At 41.9% G+C, this 19,608-nt stretch overlaps 1 protein-coding gene across 6 annotated transcripts in view; it reads right to left on the bottom strand.

Moving 5' to 3' along the window:
* Nucleotides 1-19,608, bottom strand: part of LOC126456985 (ring canal kelch homolog) — a 140,944-nt gene that overhangs the window by 77,026 nt on the left and 44,310 nt on the right. For all 6 annotated transcript variants that reach the window (XM_050092941.1, XM_050092942.1, XM_050092944.1 and 3 more), the window contains 2 exons: nt 19,308-19,464; nt 4,640-4,749 (listed from right to left, as the gene is read on the bottom strand). In XM_050092941.1, coding sequence (XP_049948898.1) covers nt 4,640-4,749; nt 19,308-19,464 — 267 coding nt within the window. The remainder of the gene's footprint in view (nt 1-4,639; nt 4,750-19,307; nt 19,465-19,608) is intronic.

Genomic DNA, 19,608 nt, shown 5'->3' with positions numbered 1-19,608 from the left:
CATACCTACAAAACAGGCAGCACAGCAAACATATGGCACTCGAAAAAGTGCTACTCGCTCACAGCTGGCTCCCATCACTCAACTCACTGAAACGTCAGTCACAAAGTAATTTTAATCGGACTATATTTCATGGAATTTTAAAGTCTCTAAAGCATTAATAACCCTATAAGTGGTCAGGCTTTGATTGCTATTTTCTAAAGCTATCTGTTCTGTTGCACAGCATGCATATGGGAAATGGAACTTGACAATGTAATTCAAGGCTTAGCAACTCGCTGATTTTGAGAATGAACACTTGTGCCTGCTCAGGCTCCTGCTTGTAAATAGACCATTTGTGGAATGGCGGGGAGTGAGGGAAATTAACACACATCATATAGCTCCAACAACACAGGAGCAGTGTTAACTTTGAAACAGGGGAGGGTCAGTTTTGACAGCGGTGCCACCTAATGGCAGCAATGGTTAGTTGGCATTCTGTAACACTGACAATGTCTTCATATTTCAATCTGAAGTGGGAGGAATCTTATCATTTCTTCTTGTAGAAGATAGCTTTGCAAAATGTTTAGTGTCTCATACAATGTTGAACACTTTCAGGAAGTTCAATTTACAACTGTACTACATGACTTGGCAAGTCAAACAACACAGAAATGGAAAAATACAAAGGACCCGAGCATTTGCAAGAGGTTTTAAAACTTAAAAGGAAGCCCTCTGAAGGGGAAGAAGAAGAGGAAGAAAAATCAAGTGAATGTGCTGTTTGGATGAGCTACAAAACTGCACTACTTTTACGAAAGTCCTTGCCCTTTCATGGATCATGATTTAATAAAAGAATACTTGGTAGCTGCAGCTGAACATTTACGTCCTCTCCAGGTAGAATGATTTGGCATGATACTATTATTAAACATGGCAATCATATGCCCCACACATTATGTCAGATGACATTCAGGGCCAGCTTGCGATATATTTGCAGTGTGTGTCGCCTATTCTTTAGAAATCTATGAAAATGTAGATATCACAGGTTCACGGCTACAACATTCTTAGCAGTGTTGAAGAAAGTGAAAAAAATCTATATATTTGTCATGCAATTTATTAGTTTGTGTGTGTACAGTTATGGAAAAATGTCAGGAATCACAGTGTAACTGAACAGAAAAATGAAAAAGCTACCTGTCCTCAATGTGCACTGATTTGGAGCTTGAGGTAATTGATACTTTAATTGACAAGGAGTATAAAGACAGTACAGATTTCTCCACGCATTTATGCCACGCTCAATTTTCTCATTCACACAAATCTACATGTCTCCCCGCTGTATCCCCTGTGACAATGGAAAGGGGAGGGAAGGGGTAGTACTCACTGCTTGCAGACCTGCGATCACCATCTGCTCACAGAGCATGTTTGCTGTGAAGCCCTGATATAATTCTTTTGGTATGGGAACTGTTGGTCTGCCTTGATGCAAACACAATGTTCCCCTAAACTAGTTCCAGTGATATCTTGCAATCAATAATGGTCTTTCTCATTCTGAAACACATGAAATGTACACTAGGGTGTAACGTACATTTTAAATATTATTTTAATTACTTTCATGTTTCTGTTCATTGCTGCACTTTAAAATTTTTCTATGCCTTACACAGCACTATTCACAGTGTGTCATCTGAAATGAGAGCTCCTGTTGCAAAGAAAATTTGACTCTAAATGAAGTCTATATTGTGAAAGTCTGAATTTGTGGCAGCAATGTACTTTCGGCCTGATAGGTGAGCGCATCGCTGCCATTGCACGCTACGCTTACTCGGCCGTTGAGAGCTTGTGAAGAGGTTTCTGTGCTGCGGGTGCCATGGGAAGCAAATTGTCGTGTGCTGTTTTCACAATGCCTGCAGATTGTCGTGTTCTGCGCCCCGCAGCATGGGAAAGAAGTATGCACAGAGGAAACCTGCTGCTCCGAAGGGTCCTTCAGTTGTGCAGCTCACTGAGTCTCCCGACCAAGCAAGGAATTCCCGAGAAAATGAGTCGCGGCCTGTCCCCCCTTTGTACGTCAAGTGCAAAGACGGGTGGACAGCACTGTTCAACACTATGACGAATTGTGCTAAGAACGAGGTGGTCTATGAGTCTGTCGATACAGACTCGCTGATCTGCGTTCAAGCTGCAAACGTGGCCGACCACAGGGTGATCAAGGTCGCAGTGGCCGACCACATTGTCGAGGTGGCGCCGGCGTGAGAAGGCACCTTCCGTAGGAAGGATGAAGATGACCAAGGCACTCCTAAGGGGGTTACCTTGGTGCTGTGACGAGGTAGCGGTCGGGGAAGGGCTGCTGCGAGCCGGGTTTGGTAATGCAACCACAAGGTTGTACAACTGGACCAACAAGAAAAGGGCGCCACTCTATGCCGTGGCCGTCCAAATGGCCGACGGCTGGAGCGACATCTTTGACTTGCAGAAGTTGCTGGGCTTCCCCGTTACGACGGAGGCTCTCCCGACCGCCATGGACCCCCAGACCTAGTGCTTCAGGTGCCAGGGCGTGGGCCATGTCACGAATTATTGCCGCAACACGGCGCGGTGCGTTAAGTGCTCAGGCGAGCACGACAGCCGTGCCTGCGACCGTGGCAGTGACGTTCTGCCAACTTGCGTCTGGGGTGGTGGCCCACATGTCGCCAACTGGCGCGGTTGCCCAGCTTTCTCAAGCCGCAACTGTGCCAAAGGCAGCGAGGCAGCCACAGCCGCACCGATGCAGCGGAAGAAGAGAAGATGACGTCAGAAACGACGTAGGGCGCAGACCAGCCCGGCACAGCTGAGGGATGGCACAGTAGCAGCTCCACCTGCCAGGGGCAGGGCCGACCGCCCAGAAACGGGCAGTCAGGATGCAGCTCGTGCCCCCAAGAAGAACTGTGGCCTCAAACTCGGCACCACCATGAAGGAGGCCACTGCAGCTCTTAAAGCCGTCATGGTGGCAGAGAGGGCTGCCTTCGCAGCCGCCGTGGCTGCAGAGAAGGAAGAGGCCTTGAGGCAACTGTGTGCAGTCTTCACCCAAGGCCTCTGTGCTGCCAAACCTGTGAACACTCCTGCGACCTCGCAGAAAGACGTTCACGTGTCTGTCCCAGCGGCTGCCCCAGCAGTACCACAAGTGAGGGGTACAAAGAAGACAACTGCCGCCTCAGCAGCATCGGTGGTGACGTTGACCGCCGCGAGGGCGGCCCCCGCAAGGGGCCGAGAAGCCAAAGATGCAGCCCTTATCACGCAAGCGCGAGCAAGCAGCGTGCACACCTTTGAAGCTCAAGCGGCGCAGCTCACCGAACAAGCACAGCTGCTTGAGGCTCAGATACAGCAGAGCTGCGCCATGCAGTAGAGGACGACGATGCCGAATGGCGGTGGGCTGCCGCTGTTCAGCAACCAGTCTGATGAAGCTGTGCTGTCATTGACGATACAGCACAGCAGAGGGCATAATGGCAATGCACGTGTTGCTGCACCAATTTTCTTGTTACAGGGACGAAGCCACTGCAGCAGGACCAGGAGAATCCATACGAGCCCAGCTGCAGCAACTGGAACATGCAGCAACATAGGAGGAGCAGCAACAGCAGCTGGCCCAGGAGACGATGCCAGCGCCAGCAGCAGCAGCACTCACCTCCTCGACAGGACTGATCATTCTATGACAATCTGTGCATTGCTTCTATGGTACTGATGCATGATACCCAACCAGTAACATAACCTTACCTTGCACGATCTGTCACAGATAGCAAGAAACCGCTACTGCCCTTACTACCCAACCTGACACTGTCGCAGAGGTTTTTTTCCCTTGGCACTTTTTTCCGTCTGCCCTTAAAAACCGCTCTTCTTTCAAGCTTGATTCTGTCAAGCTTTTTCCACCATTTCTATCACCCAGATGCACCTGTGTTAATGGGTAACTTTACCCAGATGCATGGATAACAGCGCAGTTCCTTGCTCCTGCGATCTCCTCGATTCTAATTACTAATAATGCAGAGGTGACAGTAGATCTTTTGAGTTGGTCACCATGCTTTGCGAGCGTGGAGGAGCTCCCACCTTTATAAAAATGTGGCAGCAATGTGATGTTCTCATAAGCTTTAACAAACTTGTCCTTGATTTACTAGTTGGCCAGTTTGGGAACTTAATCTTTTGCATAACTGTGCAGCTGATCTGTCCTCTGTAAATGTGTAATAATGTAAAACAAAGTGTTTCAAAGTAGGCCTACAAATACCATATTAATTTTCTACAGACCAGGTCAATCAGAAGAGCTTATGTGAATGAAGGGGGGGGGGGGGAGATAAAATCTCAATTTAAGTTCCAAAATATACAGCCAGATCCCAATTAAACAGTGCAAATTGAGCATTCTTAAAAGACAATCACTCTTCCAGGTTCCTACTGAGAACAATGATGTTGATAATTGACCCAAACTATACAATTTAAATAACAGATGACATTTAAGAAGCCACTGAAAGAGATATGTTAGTCCTTACATTTTGTACACAGTGTATACAACATCATCTAAGTGTTGGTTCGTGTAAACGATAATCCATTGGTAATGAGTAATCCAAGATAAAGTTTAATTCATATGGAGCCATATACAAATTACAACAATGATAGACACATAAGAATACTGACAATTATTAAGGATGTTAGCCTTTCAGTACTATGCAAGGAATCTTACCTTTGGAAGACCAACTGGCTGTCTGGGTTTCGTTCTTGGACTTTTGAACAACAACTTCTGCTCACCTTTAAGTAGATGGAATTTTAATGCTTCAATTAAAAAATCTTTACCTGCAAGCAAAGTACCTCATAAGGCTTATGGAATATGTTATACTTTGTATATATTTCAAACACAGTGATAAAAGAAATATCAACTTCAATTACAGAGCTTGTGATGATTAATGAACTTAATAGAGAAAAACATTACAGATCAATTAGTGTCACCAGCAATCACTACCATTTGTATTCAAAATACATGGCATGTAGGCATGGAAGAAGCTTTTTCATGCAAGACCGAGATATCATTGCTGGCACGATGGCACTTACACAAATACGACAAGAAAATTGAAAAGATAGTAACTACATTGAGAATAACTGAGACTATTCTTAGGCCAGTCCCAGAGTAATTTGGTGGGAGAAGAGGAGGGAGGTCTGAAATTCCAGGGCACACACAAGTATTCTTAGATTAGGCATACTCTCCATCCATCATACATACCAGGATTTTTAAGGCCTTGTAGCACTTACCACATTCAACTTACAATTACATATAATACATAAACTGAAAGAGCAACTCAAACAGTTTTTCTTACAGGTCTTCAATGTGAGCACCATTCATCACATGGCCCACATCAAGTCAATAGACAAGTTCTTCATAAACACTGATCAGTGTGTCTGGAGTAATTGCTGCAACAACTCCCTCAATCCTGTTTGTTAAGCTGGGTAGATCAGATGGTGGCACGGCACATACATATGATCCTTTATGAACCTCCATAGACAAATATCACATGGCATCATATTAGGTGAACATGGAGGCCATGCGAAACAAGCTCTGTCATCTGACTCCTTGCAGCCACTCTAGCAGTCGAGAACGTCCAGCCAATCGCTTACTGGGTTATGACGGTGAGACAGGGCACCATCTTGCAGCCAAATAAATTTCTGTGGCTCAGCTTCTTCCAGTTGAAGAAAGAGCCGTAGTTGTAACACATCAAGAATAGAAGTACCAGTTACAGTTGCTTAAGCGGAAAAAAGGGCCCAAACTTTCTGCTGGGATGTGGTACAAAAAATATTCAATTTAGGTGAGTCTCAATGCAATTGTACCATCTCATGGGAATTCTCTGAGTCCCAGACATGCACACTGTGTGTGTTCACATTTCCACTAAGGTGAAAGGTCAATTCATCACTGAAGATGACATGGTCAGGAAAATCTTTATCGCAGAGTAAAATTTTGTTTGTGAAGTAGTCTGTAGGCATTAGAGTTTCTAACAACTGCAAACGATGAGGCTATAGTCATAAGCATCTCCTTAAAAGTCTCAACAAAGATGTCACTGGAATTGCTAATTCATGACTAGCCTTCAGAACTGATTTCTTGGGGCTATGCATGAAAGACTCTCTCTCTTGTTCAACACGTTCTTCAGTCACTCTTCGTCGTCCCGTATTTTTTTTTCCCTCTGAAAACACAGGGGTTGTCTCCTAGCTGATGATACCATCTATGGATGTTATCAACACTTGGAAGATTACAATGGAACATAATGTTGTTGCTGTTGCGGTCTTCAGTCCTTAGACTGGTTTGATGCAGCTCTACATGCTACTCTATCCTGTGCAAGCTTCTTCATCTCCCAGTACCTACTGCAACCTACATCCTTCTGAATCTGCTTGGTGTATTCATCTCTTGGTCTCTCTCTATGATTTTTACCCTCTACGCTGCCCTCCAATACTAAATTGGTGATCCCTTGATGCCTCAGAACATGTCCTACTAACCGATCCCTTCTTCTAGTCAAGTTGTGCCACAAACTTCTCCTCTCCCCAATCCTATTCAACACCTCCTCATTAATTATGTGATCTACCCATCTTCAGCATTCTTCACATTTCGAAAGCTTCTATTCTCTTCTTGTCTAAACTATTTATCGTCCATGTTTCACTTCCATACATGGCTACACTCCAGACAAATACTTTCAGAAACGACTTCCTGACACTTAAATCTATACTCGATGTTAACAAATTTCTCTTCTTCAGAAACACTTTCCTTGCCATTCCCAGTCTACATTTTATATCCTCTCTACTTCGACCATCATCAGTTATTTTGCTCCCCAAACAACAAAACTCCTTTACTACTTTAAGTGTCTCATTTCCTCATCTAATACCCTCAGCATCACCCGACTTAATTCGACTACATTCCATTATCCTCGTTTTGCTTTTGTTGATGTTCATCTCATATCCTCCTTTCAAGACACTATCCATTCCGTTCAACTGCTCTTCCAAGTCCTTTGCTGTCTCTGACAGAATTACAATGTCAATGGCGAACCTCAGAGTTCTTATTTCTTCTCCATGGATTTTAATATCTACTCCGAACTTTTCTTTTGTTTCCTTCACTGCTTGCTCAATACACAGATTGAATAACATCGGGGAGAGGCTACAACCCTGTCTCACTCCCTTCCCAACCACTGCTTCCCTTTCATGCCCCTCAACTCTTATAACTGCCATTTGGTTTCTATACAAATTGTAAATAGCCTTTTGCTCCCTGTATTTTACCCCTGCCACCTTCAGAATTTGAAAGAGAGTATTCCAGTCAACATTGCCAAAAGCTTTCTCTAAGTCTACAGATGCTAGAAACGTAGGTTTGCCTTTCCTTAATCTGGCTTCTAAGATACGTAGGTTTGCCTTTCCTTAATCTGGCTTTTAAGATAAGTCGTAGGGTCAGTATTGCCTCCTGTGTTCCAATATTTCCACGGAATCCAAACTGATCTTCCCCTAGGTTGGCTTCTACTAGTTCTTCCATTCATCTGTAAAGAATTCGCGTTAGTATTTTGCAGCCGTGACTTATTAAACTGATAGTTCGGTAATTTTCACACCTGTCAACACCTGCTTTCTTTGGGATTGGAATTATTATATTCTTCTTGAAGTCTGAGGGTATTTCGCCTGTTTCATACATCTTGCTCATCAGATGGTAGAGTTTTGTCAGGACTGGCTCTCCCAAGGCTGTCAGTAGTTCTAATGGAATGTTGTCTACTCCAGGCGCCTTGTTTCGACTCAGGTCTTTCAGTGCTCTGTCAAACTCTTCACGCAGTATTGTATCTCCCATTTCATCTTCATCTACATCCTCTTCCATTTCCATTATATTGTCCTCAAGTACATCGCCCTTGTATAGAACCTCTATATAATCCTTCCACCTTTCTGCTTTCCCTTCTTTGCTTAGAACTGGGTTTCCATCTGAGCTCTTGGTATTCATACAAGTGGTTCTCTTTTCTCCAAAGGTCTCTTTAATTTTCCTGTAGGCAGTATCTATCTTACCCCCAGTGAGATAAGCCTCTACATCCTTACATTTATCCTCTAGCCATCCCTGCTTAGCCATTTTGCACTTCCTGTCGATCTCATTTTTGAGACGTTTGTATTCCTTTTTGCCTGCTTCATTTAGTGCATTTTTATATTTTCTCCTTTCATCAATTAAATTCGATATTTCTTCTGTTACCCAAGGATTTCTACTAGCCCTCGTCTTTTTACCTACTTGATCCTCTGCTGCCTTCGCTACTTCATCCCTCAAAGCTACCCATTCTTCTTCTACTGTATTTCTTTCCCCCATTCCTGTCAATTGTTCCCTTATGCTCTCCCTGAAACTCTGTACAACCTCTGGTTCTTTCAGTTTATCCAGGTCCCATCTCCTTAAATTCCCACCTTTTTGCAATTTCTTCAGTTTTAATCTACAGTTCATAACCAATAGATTATGGTCAGAGTCCACTTTATGCTGACTCTCTCCTTCATCGCCATATTCTGATGAGTAACAGGCATGTATAGTTATATTCATGGCCAGGTCACCTGCTGAAGTATGCTGACCTTTTAACACGACTTTGTTAAAACTTCACAGATCATAATGCCACAATTTACCATGAGACAGCATTGCAGTTTGCAACTTCACACAAGCAGTCCTAATAGGTCTGAGACAAATTGCATAGTGACCATCTTTGCTAGAAATGCTTTCCAATAGAAGACACAGGAAACAGTGCATGAGCATGCACAAAGGTATAAAAATAAAACTGTCTGAGATGCTCTTTCATTTGACGTATTATTTATAATTATAAGTTGAATGTAATAAATGCTAAAAGCTTTAAAAACTTCAATAATCGTTTTGAAACACCCAGTTATGTAAGCTGCAGAAGACCCTGAAGTATTAGTGTAAGAGCCAAATAAATGCCCCTAACAAGCAAGAAAATTAAAATCCTAGTGATCAGCTGGTGAAGCATTCACAACTAAGTGACTGAGTATGAAGCACTCTTAAAAATCTGTGGAGTTCACACGATACTACGTTCTGATATCTGGTGAAAACCCGAAGCTGACAGCAATGAGATTTTTTGTATAAATCTAAGTGTATATCAGAAGGAAAGGCTAATTGGAAATGGAGATGATGTGCAGTATTTGTCACTAAAGACAAAAAAAAGAAAATTCACTGAAATAAAAATTGAAGCTGTCTAAGACCTTGTTTGAACAAGACTCCGAATCAGGGCAAGACACAAACTTATAACTGGATCTGTGTATCAACCAGAAGGCTCACCTCCAGATTCAATACTGGCAGCCAACTCTTGGTGGAAATATATTGGATTTAATATATAGGAAATAGACGTGACATCTTTGAGGATGTCTTCACTGAAGCTGGAATCAGTGACTATGAGGCAGCTGTAGGAACAAGGTTCACCATACTAAAATAAGTAGAATGATTTACAAATTCAGTACACTAGATAAAGAAGCATGACTGTATAAGGAACTTGGAACATTTAGCTCTGGACAGGAACATGTAGAGGATATGTGGTAGAAGTTAGAAGAATACCTGACCTAATGGAACAGTCCACCATGGAAGACAGAAGATTAGGGTTTAACATCCTTTCGACATTGAAACCATTAGAGGTGAAGCATAAGCTTGGAATGTTTCAAAGTATGGGGAAGGAAATTGTCCATGCCCTTTCAAAAAAAACCATACCCGAATATGCCTGGAGTGATTTAGTAAAATCATGGAAAACATAAATCTGCATGGCCAGATGTGGATTTGAACTGTCATCCTCAAGAATGCAAGTCCAGAGGGCTTAATCACTGGCCACCTCTCAGGGCGTTTCTTCATGGGAGAGGCCCTCTATGGAAATAAGGTTCTAAAGAAAACTGTGACTGTTGTACAGTAGGTGTAAAACAAAGCACACAGCTGTAGAGACAGAAATGCTAAATGAAACACATTTGACTGTCAAAAACGCAATGAAAACCCACAGAAATTCTGCTCATATGCAATGGCTATCAATCGCAGCAAAGTCAGTGTCCAGATCCTCTTGGAAGACACAGGAGCTAAAACTGAGGATAGCAAAATGAAGGCAGAAGTGCTGAATTCCATTTCCAAATGTCCCTTTACAAAGGTAAATCCAGAAGTCCTGCACAAAGTAATTGTCGCACCAGTGAGAAGATGAATGATGAGTCAGTGTCACTGAGACACAGTGACTTTGCCCCTCTTTTAACCATAATATACTGTATATTCCTCAAACAAAAAATTGTGCTCAGTAGTTGGAAAACCACACCTGTCACAACATTCCACAAGAACTGTAGCAGGAGTGATCACAAAACGGCTTTCTACTATCACTGACATTCATTTGTTACAGAATCAAAAAACATATTCTGAGCTCAAACAAAATGAGGTATCTTGAGCAAAATGACTTCCTCCATGTCATCCAACTTGATTCCCTAAAACATATGTAATGTATGTTTAATCCAGTTCACACTTTTCTTGGATGACATCCTGAATGCCATGGATCAAGGCAGTCAAGTAGATGCAGTATTTCTTGATTTCCAAAAATTTTCTCATTCGGTACCAAACCAACACTTACTAACGAAAGTATGATCATATAGAGTTGTTGTTGTTGTTGTGGTCTTCAGTCCTGAGACTGGTTTGATGCAGCTCTCCATGCCTCTCTATCCTGTGCAAGCTTTTTCATCTCCCAGTACCTACTGCAACCTACATCCTTCTGAATCTGCTTGGTGTATTCATCTCTTGGTCTCCCTCTACGATTTTTACCCTCCACGCTGCCCTCCAATACTAAATTGGTGATCCCTTGATGCCTCAGAACATGTCCTACCAACCGATCTCTTCTTCTGGTCAAGTTGTGCCACAAACTTCTCTTCTCCCCAATCCTATTCAATACTTCCTCATTAGTTATGTGATCTACCCATCTAATCTTCAGCATTCTTCTGTAGCACCACATTTCGAAAGCTTCTATTCTCTTCTTGTCCAAACTATTTATCGTCCATGTTTCACTTCCATACATGGCTACACTCCATACGAATACTTTCAGAAATGACTTCCTGACACTTAAATCAATACTGGATGTTAACAAATTTCTCTTCTTCAGAAACGCTTTCCTTGCCATTGCCAGCCTACATTTTATATCCTCTCTACTTCGACCATCATCAGTTATTTTGCTCCCCAAATAGCAAAACTCCTTTACTACTTTAAGTGCCTCATTTCCTAATCTAATTCCCTCAGCGTCACCCGACTTAATTAGACTACATTCCATTATCCTCGTTTTGCTTTTGTTGATGTTCATCTTATATCCTCCTTTCAAGACACTGTCCATTCCATTCAACTGCTCTTCCAAGTCCTTTGCTGTCTCCGACAGAATTACAATGTCATCGGCGAACCTCAAAGTTTTTATTTCTTCTCCATGAATTTTAATACCTACTCCTAATTTTTCTTTTGTTTCCTTTACTGCTTGCTCAATATACAGATTGAACAACATCGGGGAGAGGCTACAACCCTGTCTTACTCCCTTCCCAACCACTGCTTCCCTTTCATGTCCCTCGACTCTTATAACTGCCATCTGGTTTCTGTACAAATTGTAAATAGCCTTTCGCTCCCTGTATTTTACCCCTGCCACCTTCAGAATTTGAAAGAGAGTATTCCAGTCAACATTGTCAAAAGCTTTCTCTAAGTCTACAAATGCTAGAAACGTAGGTTTGCCTTTCCTTAATCTTTTTTCTAAGATAAGTCGTAAGGTCAGTATTGCCTCACGTGTTCCAGTGTTTCTACGGAATCCAAACTGATCTTCCCCAAGGTTGGTTTCTACTAGTTTTTCCATTCGTCTGTAAAGAATTCGTGTTAGTATTTTGCAGCCGTGACTTATTAAGCTGATAGTTCGGTAATTTTCACATCTGTCAACACCTGCTTTCTTTGGGATTGGAATTATTATATTCTTCTTGAAGTCTGAGGGTATTTCGCCTGTTTCATACATCTTGCTCACCAGATGGTAGAGTTTTGTCAGGACTGGCTCTCCCACGACCGTCAGTAGTTCCAATGGAATATTGTCTACTCCGGGGGCCTTGTTTCGACTCAGGTCTTTCAGTGCTCTGTCAAACTCTTCACGCAGTATCATATCTCCCATTTCATCTTCATCTACATCCTCTTCCATTTCCATAATATTGTCCTCAAGTACATCGCCCCTGTATAGACCCTCTATATACTCCTTCCACCTTTCTGCTTTCCCTTCTTTGCTTAGAACTGGGTTTCCTTCTGAGCTCTTGATATTCATACAAGTCGTTCTCTTATCTCCAAAGGTCTCTTTAATTTTCCTGTAGGCGGTATCTATCTTACCCCTAGTGAGATAGGCCTCTACATCCTTACATTTGTCCTCTAGCCATCCCTGCTTAGCCATTTTGCACTTCCTGTCGATCTCATTTTTGAGACATTTGTATTCCTTTTTGCCTGTTTCACTTACTGCATTTTTATATTTTCTCCTTTCATCAATTAAATTCAATATTTCTTCTGTTACCCAAGGATTTCTACTAGCCCTCGTCTTTTTATTACCTACTTGATCCTCTGCTGCCTTCACTACTTCATCCCTCAAAGCTACCCATTCTTCTTCTACTGTATTTATTTCCCCCATTCCTGTCAATTGCTCCCTTATGCTCTCCCTGAATCTCTGTACAACCTCTGGTTCTTTTAGTTTATCTAGGTCCCATCTCCTTAAATTCCCACCTTTTTGCAGTTTCTTCAGTTTTAATCTACAGGTCATAACCAATAGATTGTGGTCAGAGTCCACATCTGCCCCTGGAAATGTCTTACAATTTAAAACCTGGTTCCTAAATCTCTGTCTTACCATTATATAATCTATCTGATACCTTTTAGTATCTCCAGGGTTCTTCCATGTATACAACCTTCTTTCATGATTCTTAAACCAAGTGTTAGTTATGATTATGTTGTGCTCTGTGCAAAATTCTACAAGGCGGCTTCCTCTTTCATTTCTGTCCCCCAATCCATATTCACCTACTATGTTTCCTTCTCTCCCTTTTCCTACACTCGAATTCCAGTCACCCATGACTATTAAATTTTCGTCTCCCTTCACAATCTGGATAATTTCTTTTATTTCACCATACATTTCTTCAATTTCTTCGTCATCTGCAGAGCTAGTTGGCATATAAACTTGTACTACTGTAGTAGGTGTTGGCTTCGTATCTATCTTGGCCACAATAATGCGTTCACTATGCTGTTTGTAGTAGCTTACCCGCATTCCTATTTTCCTATTCATTATTAAACCTACTCCTGCATTACCCCTATTTGATTTTGTGTTTATAACCCTGTAGTCACCTGACCAGAAGTCTTGTTCCTCCTGCCACCGAACTTCACTAATTCCCACTATATCTAACTTCAACCTATCCAATTCCCTTTTTAAATTTTCTAACCTACCTGCCCGATTAAGGGATCTGACATTCCACGCTCCGATCCGTAGAACGCCAGTTTTCTTTCTCCTGATAACGACATCCTCTTGAGTAGTCCCCGCCCGGAGATCCGAATGGGGGACTATTTTACCTCCGGAATATTTTACCCAAGAGGACGCCATCATCGTGTAATCATACAGTAAAGCTGCATGCCCTCGGGAAAAATTACGGCTGTAGTTTCCCCTTGCTTTCAGCCGTTCGCAGTACCAGCACAGCAAGGCCGTTTTGGTTATTGTTACAAGGCCAGATCAGTCAATCATCCAGACTGTTGCCCTTGCAACTACTGAAAAGGCTGCTGCCCCTCTTCAGGAACCACACGTTTGTCTGGCCTCTCAACAGATACCCCTCCGTTGTGGTTGCACCTACGGTACGGCTATCTGTATCGCTGAGGCACGCAAGCCTCCCCACCAACGGCAAGGTCAATGGTACTAAATGAAATTTGTGACTGGGTCATGGATTTATTGGTTAGGAGGACACAGCAAGTTATTTCAAATGGAGAGTTATTGGCAGAAGTAACTTCAGATGTGCCCCTGGGAAGTCTGCTGGGACCCATACAATTCAAGCTGTTTATTAAGGATCTCGGGCAGATAATAATAAAAGTCACTTCAGACATTTTGCAGATAATGCAGTTATCTACATAGTGCTGTCTGCAAAAAGCTGCACAAATATTCAGCCACATCTTGTTGAGATTTCAAAATGTTGCAAAGACTGGCAAACTGCTTTAATTGCTCATAAATATAAAATTGTGCACTTCACACACAAATACAAAAAGTACCCTACAAATGAGTCACAACTGGAATCAGTCAATTTATAAAAATACCTGGGTGTAATAGGCTGTAGAGAAATGACATGGAATGATCACATAAACTCAGTCATAAGTAAAGCAGATGGCATATTATTATTCACTGGTAGGGTATTGGGAAAATTCTATCAGTCACAAAGGAAACTGCTTACAAAACACTAATGTGATCTAGCCTAGAATACTGCTCAAGTGTGTGGGACGTACGAAATAGGGCTATCAGAGAACATTCAACATAAAGAAAGAATGATAGCACATATAGTAACAGCTTTAATATTGAGGTAAAAACATTACCTACATCACAAACCAAATGAAAAGTAAGGGCAATCTGTGGCATAAAACTCCTGAAGTCCTAATTTCAGCTATAATGACAAAAAATCCAAATACTATTCATTACAGCTTCATACAGTTGATATGAACAACACACCTAAAAAAAATGAAGCACTTTCAAAAAGGAGTCATTGCACATTTTTGAAATCATCACACTGATAAGATTCAAACATATGACTGACTATCACACACAAATTACAAAACTATCATAACTCCGTCCTTTTTATAAAAAACACTTTAATTGCCAATCTTTTCAACTGACAGGATCCGAAAATTTTGGTGCACTGCTGATCTGATCATTTGATGGGATAAGACTTCTCTCCCACCTTTAAATACGTAATCATGTATATTGGCAGGCTTGATCTGTCATCATTGTATTGCGAGGAACATCTAGTTTCTAAAACAGCTGATAGATGGTAGAAATCTAGTTCCTAAAACAGCTGATAGATGGTAGAAATCTAGTTCCTAAAGCAACTGATAGATTGCACTTGTTGTCTGCAATCAAGCTTTTGGAGAGCGGCAGTTGTTTGCTCAGTACATAAAGATACAAAGCACATAGCTTCTCTTCTTCTTTTTTTTTTTTAAAGGACGAAGAAATTTTGTGCGAAATGGAGCCAGACTTTGTTGAATATGTCACTGGTAATGACATATACTAACAATTCAAGTGATGATCCCGACACTGTGCACAACAAATAAATTTCATTGACTAGGGCCTCCCGTCAGGTAGACTGTTTGCCGGGTGCAGGTCTTTTGATCTGACGCCATTTTGGTGACTTGTGCATTGATGGGGATGAAATGATGATGATTAGGACAACACAACACCCAGTCCCTGAGCAGAGAAAATCTCCGACCCAGCCGGGAATTGAACCCAGGTCCTTAGGATTGACATTCTGTTGCGCTGACCACTCAGCTACCAGGGGCAGATGACACTGTTCAAAAAGAACAGTATTAAACCACAAGTGAGTATTTTTTGTTTTAATTTCATGCAATGTTTGTTGAAGCAATTGTTTGCTTTCTTTTCTAATCTCCTTAATTTCCTGGACCATGAAACATTATTTTATTTTTTTATAGGTTCAGAACAGCGAAATGATGGAAGAAATTGTATTTCATTGTTTCCTTACATGTCTGGTAAAAACATGCAATCTCTATGGTAAAATAAAGACCTAAAAGATGCCTTTGCCTAAATTCATCAAGGAACTGTGTGCAAAAGTGCTAAAATGTGAAGATTCTGCCAGACGGAGTTCCACAGGGCACAACTCAGCAGGCCATCCACAGGAAAAAATTACACTTCCAGGTAAAAACCAGAATACAGGGGATGTGAAAAGTACGTTCAGGAGAAAAATAAATAAATAAATAAATGCAAGAAAAGATGTAACATACAAGTGCAAAATTTCCATGTGCAAAGAACCTTGTACACTCCTGGAAATTGAAATGAGAAGACCGTGAATTCGATTGTCCCAGGAAGGGGAAACTTTATTGACACATTCCTGGGGTCAGATACATCACATGATCACACTGACAGAACCACAGGCACATAGACACAGGCAACAGAGCATGCACAATGTCGGCACTAGTACAGTGTATATCCACCTTTCGCAGCAATGCAGGCTGCTATTCTCCCATGGAGACGATCGTAGAGATGCTGGATGTAGTCCTGTGGAACGGCTTGCCATGCCATTTCCACCTGGCGCCTCAGTTGGACCAGCGTTCGTGCTGGACGTGCAGACCGCGTGAGACGACGCTTCATCCAGTCCCAAACATGCTCAATGGGGGACAGATCCGGAGATCTTGCTGGCCAGGGTAGTTGACTTACACCTTCTAGAGCACGTTGGGTGGCACGGGATACATGCGGACGTGCATTGTCCTGTTGGAAGAGCAAGTTCCCTTGCCGGTCTAGGAATGGTAGAACGATGGGTTCGATGACGGTTTGGATGTACCGTGCACTATTCAGTGTCCCCTCGACGATCACCAGTGGTGTACGGCCAGTGTAGGAGATCGCTCCCCACACCATGATGCCGGGTGTTGGCCCTGTGTGCCTCGGTCGTATGCAGTCCTGATTGTGGCGCTCACCTGCACGGCGCCAAACACGCATACGACCATCATTGGCACCAAGGCAGAAGCGACTCTCATCGCTGAAGACGACACGTCTCCATTCGTCCCTCCATTCACGCCTGTCGCGACACCACTGGAGCCGGGCTGCACGATGTTGGGGCGTGAGCGGAAGACGGCCTAACGGTGTGCAGGACCGTAGCCCAGCTTCATGGAGATGGTTGCGAATGGTCCTCGCCGATACCCCAGGAGCAACAGTGTCCCTAATTTGCTGGGAAGAGGCGGTGCGGTCCCCTACGGCACTGCGTAGGATCCTACGGTCTTGGCGTGCATTCGTGCGTCGCTGCGGTCCGGTCCCAGGTCGACGGGCATGTGCACCTTCCGCCGACCACTGGCGACAACATCGATGTACTGTGGAGACCTCACGCCCCACGTGTTGAGCAATTCGGCGGTACGTCCACCCGGCCTCCCGCATGCCCACTATACGCCCTCGCTCAAAGTCCATCAACTGCACATACGGTTCACGTCCACGCTGTCGCGGCATGCTACCAGTGTTAAAGACTGCGATGGAGCTCCGTATGCCACGGCAAACTGGCTGACACTGACGGCGGCGGTGCACAAATGCTGCGCAGCTAGCGCCATTCGACGGCCAACACCGCGGTTCCTGGTGTGTCCGCTGTGCCGTGCGTGTGATCATTGCTTGTACAGCCCTCTCGCAGTGTCCGCAGCAAGTATGGTGGGTCTGACACACCGGTGTCAATGTGTTCTTTTTCCCATTTCCAGGAGTGTATTAAAGCATGCTGCACATGGAAAAATTATTGTACGTGGAAAAAAGTGTGACAGTTCATAATTACAATTTTAAGATTCACATTTTCAATTATTGAGTGTATTGTTAGGTCTAGAATTGTAATTAAAAATTATTTTGATTTAAGTACACTTTTAAATTTTTTGCAAAACCTAAAACTGATTAAAAATATACCCAGAAAAAAATTCAAAGAAGCTGGAAATATGTAATTAGGAGCAGTAGTAGTATCACAATTTCAAAAAAGTTTAGTATCACTAGTCTTCTTAATAAAATAAATTGAAAACCATAAAAATGGCGGGTATTCTAAGAAACTGCAAGGTTTATGTGGCTAGCAGTCAAAGTGTTAACTTAATGTCCTTCATTGGAGACAAATATACTAGCTGGATGGACAGAAATGCAACAAGAAATTGACAATGCCCTTTTTGATAGATACAACCTTACCTGAGGGTAGTTTCACGAACCTGTGGGAGTCTTAAAGGGCCTCTTTATGCAAAAATTTGAATCCAACTTCTGGAAATTAATATTGTATTTTAAAGACTGTATACCTCTGCTTGATTAAATCTGTGGATCCCATAATCAAACTGACAGAAATAGCCACATGAAGCTTCATTGAAATCACAAACTGACAAAAAGGTCATTCAAACATCCTGGAGGACTGGGACATGAGACCAGATCTCATCTTTCACAGGCACTGTTCTTATGGACTGAGCTAGCCAAGTATGACTCACAAATCACTGTCACAGCTCTCCTTTCACCAGTAACTACCTCATATTTTTCAGACTTCACGGAAATAGAACTCTTTCTTTCTTTTTTCTTTTTTTTTTAAAAAAGTTTACTATTCTAAAATTCTAATGTGCATGTCACATTCACTTTCATTCCCTTCTGTTCATGTAGTACAGTTTATACACCCTTTAATTTCTATTGTTCTATGACTCACATGAAATTAGGCATGTCTGCACAGGAACAACATAGGCACTGTGCTACAGATGAACCAGCACAGGCCACTAAGATAATTCATTACACTTTCCTAATACCATGAAAGTTGTGTATCTCATTTTTTTTATTTTATAGTTCAGACTCAGGTCATGCAACAGCTATCATTTCAGGTATGTGCAGTTGTTAATAGACATGAGTTTGATTTATGAATTGCTTTTTTGGTATTTTGATAGCCACTACATTTGTATTTTTTATTTTTTTATTTTTTAACAGTTCGAATGATGATGACTTGGTAATAAGCCACAACTGGAAATTATATTACTAGTGTGAGTTGAGGCTGAAATATGTCTTCAAAAATTTTACCCAACAAAGTACACACAGTCTGTGTTAGTGTATTCGAATTATTCTCTCCATTAGTAGATGCATAATGGCAAATCTTCTGTCGTATTATTTATCCAGTATATTCAAATTTCCTCTCTGGGCAATAGCATCACAAGCATTTTGGCAGCCACGATGTAATTTCCATGAAAATTTGTTCTCTACAGAGCCTTGTAAACATATTAATGTTGCATTGGTGCCAATGAAACTGTAAGGTTCTTTCAAACGTGTCCAATGTTTAACGCTCTTGTAATCACCCTCTTTTTTTACAAATCAAACAATCTTTCTCCAAACCAATCTAACTACTTTAAACCTGACTGTATATTACACAGGACATAAATAAAAAAATCCTGGTCATTATTTATGCTTACTCAGCTAACAATTATCTGCAAAATAAATAGTTCAAGCAACCATAAAGTTATCACAAAAATATACTATAAAACTGAACTCCAAACTTTAGATGTTGTAAGAAACCAAATTATGCAAGACCAGATTAATGTGAAAGTAAATTTCAGTAAATACCAACTACTTTTTTCTTGCTGAATTATAAATTAATGCATCTTTTACAGTAGAAACAGATACGTAGAATTTACTGACACTGAAGATTTGCTTTCAGCAGAGGTTCCTCTTCAACTCTTTGAACAAGGTACTCCTGTGACAAGAGTGGAAGACGCACATGTTCCATTAATTCTGCCAAATGTGCACGCCTTGACTCAAGATCATGGTGTACCCATGCCACTACACATTCAAACACCTGCAAAAGATGTATTATGTTGAACTCTTTATAAAATATCACATGGAAAAATGGAGAATATAAGACTATGTGTAATTAACAGACATCAATAACACAAATACAAATACTGGATTTTTATACCCGAAATTCACTTTGTGATGCAAC

Source organism: Schistocerca serialis, chromosome 2 (genome assembly GCF_023864345.2).
Source record: "Schistocerca serialis cubense isolate TAMUIC-IGC-003099 chromosome 2, iqSchSeri2.2, whole genome shotgun sequence".
NCBI lineage: Eukaryota > Metazoa > Arthropoda > Insecta > Orthoptera > Acrididae > Schistocerca > Schistocerca serialis.
This window is presented reverse-complemented; position numbering and strand designations above follow the sequence as displayed.